The sequence below is a fragment of the Morchella sextelata genome (assembly GCF_020137385.1).
Source record: "Morchella sextelata strain SCLS chromosome Unknown scls_21, whole genome shotgun sequence".
Lineage (NCBI taxonomy): Eukaryota > Fungi > Ascomycota > Pezizomycetes > Pezizales > Morchellaceae > Morchella > Morchella sextelata.
The window spans coordinates 147,001-159,575 of record NW_025408636.1 but is presented as its reverse complement, the minus strand read 5'-3'; the positions used below and the strand labels follow the sequence as shown (position 1 = coordinate 159,575).

The 12,575-nt window shown below is 48.5% G+C and overlaps 3 protein-coding genes across 3 annotated transcripts; 1 reads left to right on the top strand and 2 right to left on the bottom strand.

Moving 5' to 3' along the window:
* Positions 1-253: 253 nt before the first annotated feature.
* H6S33_006627 (uncharacterized protein) lies at positions 254-3,464 on the bottom strand (the record flags this gene model as incomplete). Its single annotated transcript, XM_044838218.1, has 5 exons — positions 254-1,987; positions 2,047-2,198; positions 2,252-2,636; positions 2,705-2,918; positions 2,998-3,464. The coding sequence occupies 5 exons, from the start codon at positions 3,462-3,464 to the stop codon at positions 254-256; spliced, it is 2,952 nt and encodes a 983-aa protein (XP_044689445.1).
* Positions 3,465-6,947: 3,483 nt separating this feature from the next.
* Positions 6,948-8,741, top strand: H6S33_006626 (uncharacterized protein; the record flags this gene model as incomplete). The annotated part of the gene is made up of 3 exons (XM_044838207.1): positions 6,948-7,151; positions 7,240-8,457; positions 8,511-8,741. The coding sequence occupies 3 exons, from the start codon at positions 6,948-6,950 to the stop codon at positions 8,739-8,741; spliced, it is 1,653 nt and encodes a 550-aa protein (XP_044689444.1).
* A 1,584-nt stretch (positions 8,742-10,325) lies between these two features.
* H6S33_006625 (uncharacterized protein) lies at positions 10,326-11,534 on the bottom strand (the record flags this gene model as incomplete). The annotated part of the gene is made up of 1 exon (XM_044838196.1): positions 10,326-11,534. The coding sequence occupies one exon, from the start codon at positions 11,532-11,534 to the stop codon at positions 10,326-10,328; it is 1,209 nt and encodes a 402-aa protein (XP_044689443.1).
* Positions 11,535-12,575: the final 1,041 nt, after the last annotated feature.

Genomic DNA, 12,575 nt, shown 5'->3' with positions numbered 1-12,575 from the left:
TAATTCATCCCGCTGGCGGATAAATTATATATATATCAGTGAAAAACCCTTATTCTATATAGTATCTCCGTCGAGAACGGAATGCGATAGACAAGGGCACAAGAGGGCGCATTGATTCTTCTTTGTTCCCGTTCCACACACGCATTCACACAATCACCCGCGCACACACACACACCTAGCTACATGAACATGTACACACCGATATACCCGTATGCAGAAATACACGCACATATGTACAAGAATGTTACATTTATCAGATTTTCATACTCTCCGGTGGTCCCAAATACCCTCCTCTTACACCACCAAGGTCCACCAGCACTTTTTCTAATATAATACCTGGTTCCAAGGCCCAGTACCTAATTCTGTGCGAGCCCGCCCCCGAACTCTCAAACGTGTGGCTCTTCCTCCAAACACCATCTCTAGCAGCATCAGTCCATCCCGACGGTAGGTCCCCCGCTGTTGCTGGCTGAGCCAAAAGCCTAGTTTTATTCGCCGGGGCATCTTGGTCAAAAGAAACAGCGTACATGAGTGGCCGTACTGGGTCAGTGTCAAGGGTAGTCGTAAAGTAAAGCGTTACATTCACGGTCGACTTTTGTGAGAAAAGGTAGACGGAGTAATCTAGATATGGTGATTCTGGGGGACTTTGGCTGGGTGAAGTGCCCGGGTAGAGGGCAATACCCCCGGAGTTTGTGCGGCTGCCAAGATATGGCAGCGTTTCATAGTGGGGGGAAGAGCTGTTTAAAGGAGACTGTGTAGATGCGGTGAAATGCGCAGCTTCCATTGAGACGTGGCCATCTGTCTCTACAAACCCATTGAATCCGTCAGGGACCTTTCTGTTGTTAACTGGGAGGCGGACTTCCTCATAATCCCCGAGTGTCGAATTGACGTAAATCAATGCGTTTTTGCCAATAAAGTCGGTGGGTACATCTGCCCAATTTACACTAATTTCAATTCTTTGGTCTGGTCTGTCGGAGGTGAGGGTGCCGGATGAAGGTGTGAGGATTATCCAGCTGTATTGCGCCTTTACAGACCATTGGATTTTTGGTGTTCCTCGGGCATAAACTTCAATATATCTGTCGGCTCCATACGGATCAATGGGAGGTAGTAGGAAACCTGGTGCTAGGTCATCTCTTGAAGGCTTTGCGAGATCGCTCCCTTCGTTAAAAAGACCAGGGCGAACGCCGATTGTTCCTTCCACCCCAACTCCCATTTGTCCAAGCGCAGGTACGGTGTCCTGCCTGACTTGCACATAAGATAGACCGGAGATCATATCTCTTGATGGCGGGTGGAAAGCTGAAGTGAAGCCATAATGTGCTTGACCCATAATGTGATTCCACTTACCGCCGAGCAATGAGTGATACTCCTCCGTCAAGTCAAAATCATCGTTGAATTTATCGATAGCGTTCTCGGCGAATTTATTGGCAGAATTGCGCCTTTGTCTGGCGTAAACGCTATTCTTGGCTAGCGATACTTTAACATCAAGAAAAGTGTAAGAAGCCTTGATCGGGTGAAGCACAAGCTGAAAAAACGCTGGTTTACTACTATCTGGAATTTTCGAGTACAACGCTGAGGCCGTGTCGGAAAGATTCTTCCACTGTCCAAGAACTCTCTCCGCTTCGTTGTAGTTGAGAATCGAAAAAGTTTCTGCTTCGATACTTTCGTGTCTTCTCAAACCCACCAAACGGCTGTGTCCCAGTAGGAGATTTGCTATGGGCTTTGCGTATTCTGCACCAAATTCACGACTTGCATAAGTCTCCAAGAAATCTGGAATTGAATCTTTAGTGACATAGCTGCCGTTCCAAGCCATTGTCATGATGAGAGAAAGTGGTAACTCCATGGGCTTAATATCGGCAACATTTATCACCCATATTTGGTCCGCCCCTCGAAGCCAGGCGGTGTTCAATTGTTGCCATACCTTTCCTAAAGAATTTGTGTTCATCCACTTATAACTTCTGGGAGAGCCAACAAATTCGAGATGGTAATAAACCTGAAAGTAGCAACTGTTAATAGCTAGTCCTCTTGTAACCACTTTAGGTAAATACTTACCCCGATCCCTCCGGAGCGTTCTTTCTCGGCTTCGGTTGGAAGTCTTCGAATTGTTCCAAAGTTGTCATCTGCAAACAGTAAAGTGACATCTTCTGGTACCTCTAGGCCCTGTTCATAGTACGCCTGGACTTCCTTATACAGTGCCCAAACCTCTATAAGAAACAATCAGTCCTGCCCCATTACCAACTTCCCAAGGAACAAATACGTTTGACATCCTCCTCTCCATTCTCCTTCAGAATATCACGCTGGGTCGTAATAACCTCCTCTAGAATTGCCAATGGATCTGCCCCACTGATCCCAGAATCCCCCGCGCCTCTCATTCCCATAGTGAAGTAACTTTCAAAACCCCTTGCTCTCTCAGCTCCAACTCGGAAAAAGTCGGAAATCTTGGCCTTGTTACTAGTCCAATCCCATGAACCCTGGCCTGAGGTAAGCCACTCATTTGTTGCCCTCTGCATGGGTTCGTGGTGGGAAGTAGAGATGACAATTCCATATTCATCTGCAGTGGCCTGATTCAGTGGATCGTCGACGAAGAAACTATTCCCAGGTTCAGGGTAGCTTGGCCACATGGCGGGCCAAAGATAGTTCGCCTGGTGGTACCGCACATGTAAGTCCTAAAATTGCTCAAGAGACCAATCCTAGCTTGGGGGGGAACAACCTTCATCCGGAGAAGGAGCTCGAAAACATGCTTGTAGAACTCGGCATTATAAACCGGACCAAATTTATCCAACACGAAGGACGTGAGAGAGGGAGCTTCATCGTTGATGAAGATCCCCCGGTAACGAATACTGGGTTCTCCATGATGTGTTCTCACGGGGAGTGCATATATCTCTTTGCGTTTCTGCGGAACCACGTCTGCCCACCAATACCATCTGTATAGTACGTACTCCTAGTCATTAATTTTATCTTTAGAAGGAGAATAGAGAGAGAGAGAGAGATCAGGGTACTAACGGTGAGACGCCAATCTGTTCGGAAAGTGTATACACCCCAAATATGGTCCCTCTTTTATCGCTCCCCACAATTACCAGCGCTCTATCCACACCTTTCACAGGCTTCTCCACTACCGCCGTCATAAACGACTCCCACTGACCTTCCAACCCTGTTACATTGACCCTTCCCTCCTTCACCATCCCATCCACAACCCCAGATTGCCCTAAGCTACCTACAATGATCGCCATCGGAGCGTTCATCTTTCCAGTATAATTCTGCACCCCGGCGGGCTGGCCGGTGACCTTGCGGAAATCATCGGAGAGCGATTGAGCGGCTATGTGTACTCCTTTGAAGTCTTCCTCATCTACGAGGATTGGAGCGGAGAGAAGACTGACCCCAGGTGAGGTGAAGGAGATGAAACGCTGCTCTCCGAGGGCATGGCAGAGGGTCGCAGATGCGAGCAGCAATGCCGCGCATGGTATCAACATATTTGCGAATTGTGCAGGAAAAAAAGAGTCGCGATACCTCTCTCTTACTGCGATAACACGCCAACCTCTAACATACGGTCTCTTATAAACACCGCTTCAGGAGTGACATATCATGAACTGAGGTCGGCGACCGGGCTATTCCGCACCGACTTTGGAGGGATCATGTCCATCATAAGCATAAAAGCCTTTATGTGGGTATCGGCTAACTTTAAATGTTATTTTGCATCTATGTTTTCTTTTAGCCTCAGAGATGGCTAATTATGAGATACTGCTCATTGTAGATCAGTAAGAGCTTGTTGCTAGCCCCCGGTATATACTTACCCCGGATTATTTGATCGGTGAAATCAAGCTTTTCTGTGTCTCACTATTCTAGCTCTTCACATATCCCCAGACCGGCCCCGAACGAGTGAGAAGCGATGAAGAGGACTGTCCCCGATCCCCTTTTAATTTAACATCCTCCTCCAATTCCAAGGGTTCACGAGGTAGGCGCGCCCTGGATACCGCAACCTTATTTCATGGATCAGGATACCAGAGAAAGCTCTTCAAACCCACCCCATCCAAACTGATCACCGGCAAGGAAGGTGGCGGCGCTTGTAAATGGTATTGGTGGGCTTTCCTTCACGTCGTTGATAATTGCCCTTGGAAATTCAATATAACATCGGTAAACAGGCGAATTAAATCTTATCAAGAACTCCAAGCCCTCCTCGCGTTTCCCGAGGAGCACGTTTCATGTATACTTTAATTTACATGGATAAGCTGATAACAGGCAGTTAATTAGGTGGATGAATAACGGTCAGCCTGATCCAAGCTTCATGTCGGCTATTGAACGTCGAGTCGCGAAAGTCGTCACTTTAACCTAGCTGTAGGTATCATATATATCCGCCCAGCTCTGGTTAGTTGACTTGTTAGATCTTGTTGATCATAATGAATTCTTAGGGGCTAGAAAATATGATGGCTATATGTAAATGTATATAGGTAGGACGGGTTAATAGCTTGCGCGATTCATCTATTCATGCAGGGCTTTATAGTAGAGTAGAGTAATTTGGATTCATAGAAAAGGCGTAATATGGCCCTTCTACCCGCAATCTCGTTTTGAAATAGTTCTTGGCTTAATATGGCACTTTTCTAACCCGGGTCTAGACAATTTATTTCATGGCGATACAGATGAGAATATATATTGTCTGTCCACTTCAATGTATCTGTGTGAGGACTCCTCGAAGTGTAATACTCGCTGGTAGTACACGACCGAAAAGTCCGGTTTCTTAAAGTTCTTGGGAAATGAAATGTACACATCTCGACAGAAGCGCTGTGTACAATCACGTTAAACATGGAATTTGTATTATTGGGCATGTGGTAATTTCTGTGTACGTGCTACATAATGTACTCCATATCCATGGGAAAGAAAAAGGCGCGTGGTAGAGCACTTTTCAAAAGTATAAAATGTAAAATTACACAAAAATCGGGAGAGAGCACATGCCTCCGTCCACGTCACTACATGTACTACTTGTCAGCATGTCTTTCATGTACTAATTAACCCTTGTATATGTATGTATCAGTCTAGAGTACTACCGCCTGAGATAACCTCCAAATAAGTCTAGAATTGGCATTGAAATTGTAGCTTTCCACAAAGGCCAGCTGTTTGAAACGAGTCTATATCACAGGGTAAAGGAATAGTAGAGAAATTAAAAGTCTCAGTAAAGCAAAACTTGACCTTCAAGCTTTGCCATTATAGAGCGAGGAGAATTGTATTATTTGATAGTCGAGTACTCGACCGATATATTATATCTACAAAACTTACATTAGGACAATTATAGATTCCATTTTACGAAGCTATAAGTCATCAGATAGCTGATGGCCCCTAAAAACCAAGTTTCCTCATGTCGATCCTTTAGATCGATATCGGTCATGGCGTGATATTCTGTGCACACAGGCCTGTTGCTTACTAGCTTTGGAGAAGATTACTCCCTGGCCATATCCTTTTTCGACTTTCATTGGTGTAATGATTTCGGCTAACCTTCCTATCTAGCTCTCTCGTTCTCTCTCCAGACATCTTCAAACGTTTCTGATCCAAGGACAGAAAGCATATCCGATAGGAAGTCAGAAGCAGAATTGAGATATGCGATACCAGTACCATACATTGTCAAACCAGTACTCCAGGCAAGGTGCTGGCGGTTGGTGCGTACGCCAGCCACGGACCACGCATCTGGGTTAGGGTTCATGGAGGCTGATGTTTCACGGCAGTTGAAGGAGGTCTTTTTTTCCTTCCCATGGTACCGATTGCGTGTAATTATAGTTTAATCCCCGAGATCCACGAAGGCTAGCCTTAGTAGAATGTGCGCTAGAAAGTCACCTAAGTAGACGGCCACATCGAATGTATGTACAAAGGCATCTCTGAATGACTCCTTCAATTTACTCGTCATTCATCCTGCACAGAATTACCCCGGAGAAGGAGCCGAAAGAGTATGGTTACCAGCTACTCCCGGGACGCAGGCTGGTCGAGGGTTCCTGCCGGGCTAGATGCGAGGAATATTCGATGTAAGGAACACCTTGCTAGGTTGCTGTATGTAAGGAACGTGTTATACGCATCCGCATCTCAGCCGTTTGCCCTCCGTATGGGGCGTTTGCGTGGTTATACACACAATTACCATTGCATCCTACATGGGGCCCTTAATAATTATCCACTGCCCTATCACTGGTTATTGATCTTAAAGGCGATTTTCAGGCGTTGGGAAATTTTAACCTTCACCTATAACGACTGCATGAACCGTTGCACTCATCCTCTGACGCGCCGAAACTCTTTTCGCTTCGATTGTCGTTGGCCAGGCTATCCATCTGGGCCTATGAAACCTGAAACGGACTAGCCATCCCTACTGTGGCAGGGAGGATGGACCAAATATCGATAACCTCAGAACCCGCTCCCAGTGGCCCATCCCTGGAACCTGGCACCCTTGTATAAGAGGTTTCAGAAAAAGTATTGGAGATGCTGGACATTTCCGCTGAAAGATGGCAGACCAATAATTATTGGTATGGCAAAGGGTCAAAAAGATCTATAATCTATCTATCCCTCCTCCTTTTCTTTCTTTCTTTCCTTCTCCGTTCATCCATTTCGGTGACGACGTCGTTCTCTGACAACTTTTTCTTTCTTTTTCTTGGTCGGATTGTTAAGGTCGGTTGGACAGTAACTTTGAGAGTTTGGTCTAACGTCCGTTTACATTCATTCAAATTATATTCGAAAAGGACCGGCTCCAGTCTACGGTGTTCCTCTCTGTATTATTTTCATTCGCTCTTTAGGCTTCTGGAAGGATTAGGTTTCGAAGTAAGGATATATCCAAGGACCTACTAGTACACCTACATATGCAAACAGTTTGGATATTGCAATTATTGGGGGATCAGCATTTTACAATCGCCTTACAGTCATTTCACCCTTAAGATCTTACTTTCAGTACACTCAAGCACTAGCTAGGCTAGTTCAATTCTTTCAGCATGGCTCAGCCAATAGCAAAATCACCGTCTTCAGCAATTATTCCCCCTATCGGGACAAAAATAACAGAGGTGGCAAACTCATCCACGACATCGCTGCAGTCTACATTTAAACCGCAGAGTCTTTCGGCCCCAAGGATCCGGATACTGCTTGCACCCTATATGTCTTCTTTCATTGTACCACTACACAAGGTCGAAACGTGGGATGTACGTGCATAAATCTCGATTGGACTAAATTTCTCTATCTATAGCTAGGTCTATATACATATGCTGATCAAAATATAAACAAATATAGCTCCTACACGAAGCTCTAAAGAGCCTTTTTGGCCTCGACATCTTCAACAACTCTTCAATACGCATAACCGACCAGCACGGAAACTCGATTCTACCCCCCGTTTGGAAAGATTTGCTCGAACCGGATATGACAATAATTGTCGACACTTGTTCCCTGCAGGCAGAAAACTCACCAGTGACCTTCAAGTTCGAACCACTACCTGCTTTCCGCCACAGTTCGCCACCAGCTTCACCGGCTTTTACAAGCAGAATGTCGGAGGATAGCTGTCTTTACGACTCTGCTAGTACGTACATGGGTCAACTGGGTGTTATCATTGGGCAGGCTGTGCCAATGCCTCCAACCCCCGTTGGAACGCCTAATGTTCATGGCAGACGGACATCAAGAGACATGATTAAGGAGTGGTCTAAGAAGGTGGACGAGGAGGAGAAGAGGGACGCGTCTGTTGAGATGTTTTCTGGGTTGAGCTCAGGGCATTCTTCCAAACCCTCGGAGAAGGAGCAGACCACATCCACAGAGAAACCAGTACAGCAGGAAAATGCTCCCAAACCGAAGTCTTTCAAGTCGAGCATATCTCGCTTTGCGCGGGCGGTGCTGTGTGTCCTCACATACTCGAAGGATTCACCACACTCCAAATCCTCAGACAAAAGGAAACGGGCGCCTACACCGTCAGACAAGCCCAGGCGCACAATCACCATGGATGCCATCGAGAAACAGCCTCCCAAAAGCCAATTCAACACCCGTGTCTACCATATTCCCTCTGAACGGCGTACAGCATCAATATCACGCCGCCGCGGCATACCGTCGCTCGCGCCGGTCGCCACTCCCGCAATAACTACTACCCCGACTCGTAACCGTGCTGAAGTCCGGCGCTCAAAATCTCTATCACACTTAAAACTACCTTCCTTCTCATCTACTAGGGCCACCACATCATCGCCACTCCCCACTCCCACACCATCCATAAAGTTCCGTCCTCGATCAAGGTCATTCACTTCTACACGTAATAGCAGCAAACTATCAATCATATCTCCGCCGATACCACCCCGAAGACCAAGCCTTGAGTTGGGAACAAACGCCCAATACAAAAGTCTCGCACTCGATAAAGCCCAAATCACCGAGATGTTCAAGGAACTCGATGGTGAAACACTGGCAGGACGCAGCAGGAGTGGAACTGGAGATACCTCTTCCACATTAGCCGTTTCTGCTGCTCCTTCCCAAGAAGTAAGTAGCGCCTACTCTATTCCCAATGCTGTTACATGAACTAACCTTACCAGCTGCAAAAGCCACTTCCGAAGCTTCCTTACAAGTTCTCCGCATTCCCGGCCCCATCACCGCCGAGATCCCCAATAATAGGCTTCGGGGACGACTATGTCGTGTATGAAGAAGTCGGGCGACCGGCCACGGCAATCACAAGGAGGATTACAAAGGTGACTTTGAGGAAGGTGGCAAGCACCGATTTTACGCCGGTGAAGCCAAGGAGGGTGAAGACTGTACAGACGTTTTAGTTGGTGGGCAAGTATTCCGTTTTCATTGTGTGATAGTTTCTTCTCTATGCATGTGGTGGGTGTATTTGTGTTGCGGGGAGTTTTAATGGCGGGGTTTGTGTAATTTTGGGGTTTTTTTTCTTTATATATTATAGGTTAAGGGGAGGGGGAGGGGGGGAGAAAAGAGGGGGGAGGGTGGTGGTTCGTAGTTGGTGAGTTGAATATAAATGAAAAGATTGCTTTGTGGCATACATGTAGCTAGTGGTTAACAGACAATATATATACAACACTAGCAGCCCAAGGTAAACCCTGTCTTTCTCTCCCAATTTCCATGGTCTGTGAGAGTAAGCCCGATCTAGCTGATATGGTTCTTGTACTATCCTCGAGCTTATAAACCCCACAATACTACTCAGATCTGTAGCCTCACTTCCCTCAGTTGAACATCAATACAAATGGTAGCATCTCTGATCCGCGTACCGTACTATCCGTAAATTGTGCAGCGAGACCATATAGTTACACCTATATGGAATAATCTACTTATAGCATTCCCCACGCATCAATGCAATCTTCGTTCCATACACTCTGTGGGAGCACTAACCAACACCGCCAGCGGCCAGCCTAGCGTTAACGCTTGACCCAAAGACCCATCTCTGCCAAGTACCCCGTCTGCGCCAAAAATAACACAGACACCGTTAACTACATGTACACCCGCCCACATAGACCGCCAGTCCAACGCCTCCGGACCTCGCCCCCGAGTCGGCAGGAGCGATCCTGCAATCTGGATTGACGGGGTAAGGGTTGGATAGCAGCATTGGCCGATCATTGGCGGCGGTGGGTGGTTTCAGTGTTCGGGCGCGAGTTTCCGAACAGTCCCGGAGTATCATTCGTGGGTGGTGGCTGGAGAAACTGGGTGGTTGGTTGGTTAGGGTGAGAGGGGGGGAGTGTTGGAGTGGTGGTTATGGTACGAGTGATGGGCTGTGATTGTGTATTAGTTGCACTGTTGATAATGCTGCCCCCGCTTATCGGGGATTGGATTGGTTCGGATCAACTATTGATAAGAGCTTTTTGATTGTTAGTATTAGCTATTGTATTAGTTATTGGCCACGATCTTGTCGTGCGTGAGGGCGGGGGAATTAAGAAGCATATGAGTGTTCCAATTGTAGAATAGTTACTAGTGCGTGCTAGTGCGTCTCAGTGCAGAAAGGCGCGCTAGTAATAACACTTCTGGCAAATACGAAGGGAGACTAGTGCGGTGCATGTGAATCCTAGAATCTAATTTGTAAAAGCTGTGGATGAGTACTATCAGCCAAGTTTATTAGTTGGTTACGAGCTAATTACATACCGAACTATAATATCCTACTGGATCAAGCACTGTCTAATATATAGCTATCAATCTTAAGTCCGTGCGTCTAATCAGAGCCACCAACAAGTCAATCGTATGGCAAACTGCCCATGAAAAATGTAAGAAAAGGCCATCTCTAAAACCACCACCAAATCCATATAAAAGCAAAAAGAAAGGTAAATCCAGCCCATATCTAAGTCCACTACCGCCCAAGTTAAGCTTACCATCAACCCACACCCCATAACCGCTCCACATACCTAGCCTCAATACCCCTTCAAGCCTATCCTCCACTCCAAAACCCTCGCATCGAACGCGTCCACCACCTCCACCGGAAGCCCCTCCTCCGGCTCCCAAGTATCATCCTCACACCCCCACCCCTCCCAATGCACCAGCATCTCTCTCGCCCACCCGACCCCACGCTTCGCCTCCACAATCCTCTCACCGCGGATCCTATCGATGATATAGACCCCGTGCTCTCCGCCCTTCCCCTCCTTCCCATACCCCCCCTTATTTTCCGGCGCCGAGGTAACAACGACGTCGTCGACTGCGATTCGTGGCGATGTCAGCGAGCCTAAGGGCAGCGAGATCGTTACAAACCGGTTTTGCCGGGGGAAACTCGGGACGACGAGGAAGGGGCCGTCGTAGAGGTCGGTGGTGTCGATGCTGTTGGGGAGATGGGAGGAGGGCGGGCGGCGGCGGAGAACATAGCTTCCTGGGGGTGGTGGGGACTTGACTAGTGGTGCAGGTTGTGTGGGGGGCGTGGGCTGAGGTGTGAAGGGCGAGGGCGTAGGTGGAACGATTATCGAAGGGGAGCGGAGGGACCAGTTCTCCACGATTGGACCCAAGGTACGGGGTGGGGGGGACTCGGGCTTGATAGAGAAGATGGGAGGTGGGATGGGGGCGGCCTGAATGGAGGTTTGAGTAGGACTGCGGGGGGGTGAGCCGAGTGGGCTGTGCCTGCTCTGGAAGCTGAAAGCCAATGAGACGAACTTGTCTGGCTTTTCGATCTGGTCTTGGGACTGGTCCTGATCGATGGTGTCTAAGGCACCCTGGGCAGGGACATCAGAAGCATCAGAGAGCTCCTCTACCTCCATCTCCACCATCACCACCTCATCATCATTTTTATCACCATCATCAACCTGTCTCTGCCTCTTTTTCTGCTCCTGTCCTCGTTCCTCTGTATCACTCTCACCCTTCTCCAACTTTATCTTCACCCCACTCGTCCTCCTCCTCCTTCGCTTGTTGACCCTACCACCCACCACAGCTCTAGACTCCGCCGCTGCTCTTCTCTCGGCACGTAGTCTTCTCCGCTCACTCTCCATGTACAGCAGAAACCGCTGATCATCAAACACCATCTCCTGCTCCTCCTGGCCGCCCCCCCACGCAACCAGCATCAAGGCACACAGGAAGACGGCTGGCCATGTGACGACGAGGTGGTAGGGACTGAACATGCTCAGTGCGTTTGAAGACATTCTCGCGCAGCTTGGATACGTACACGCCAAAGCGGGTATGTAGTATAGTATGTAGGGGTTGATACAAGACGAGTGAGGCAGTCTGATGATGATGATGATGATGTGTGATATGTGCTATGAGAAAGCCACCATGATATTGTGATGTGACATGAGATGCCACGACGTACCATTACTGTCAACGTACTCCCACCATGATGTGAGCTACCGTACCGCACCGTATACGCACCATGCTACGAGCCACCACAACAACGAGAGAGGTACGGCTCAATACGCGCGTAAGTTTGTCCCTCCCCCCCCCCCCCCCTCCCACAAAGCGGCCATCATTTAGGCTAGCTAGCACAGTGCACAAGCATCACACGCTATCACTCGCACTTCACACAAGCTGCAACCCCCCCCCCTGATCGGCAGCAGGTGCAGCGCGCGAAACCGCGCTTGTGGCCGGTAGCCAATGGCAGCGGCGGCGCGCTATCCTTGTACATTGCTGGCTGGCTGGCTATGCTCACTTCATGTCTGCTCCGCACGCGCTGCACACAACAAAGAGAGTGTGAGGAGTCTAGACAGCAAACTCTAAATGCCACGCGCAGAGATCTGGCGCGACCACACAGGCTGGAGCAGATCGGGGGTTGCACAGCAGGCCGGCAGGATGGGTACGGCGGTGGTTGCAGGGCGCTGCTGCGACTGGCTGGTAAAATAGTAGGTAGCGTAGGGTGGGTGGGTGTGTGTATGTACATGTCGGTGTGTGGTGTGGACGGAGAGGCAGAACACAATTAATCATGTAGTGTATGTAGACCAATGTGCCTGGGCAAATCACTGCAGTGTTGTGGGACGTACGCGGGAGATAGTCGGAGGATCCTGGTAGATCAGAAACTGGGCCGGGGTTCAGCTGGTTTTTGTCAACTACGACGGAGGAACAAGTGTTTCGATTTGCTGGGTGTTTGGGCCGCGGAAAGAGGGGGGGGGGCAGAATATATATGTGGAAGTGGACAGCGAGCGTGCGGGTTGTGTGGGACGTTCTATGGAGTGCATGATGGATGGGGTTGC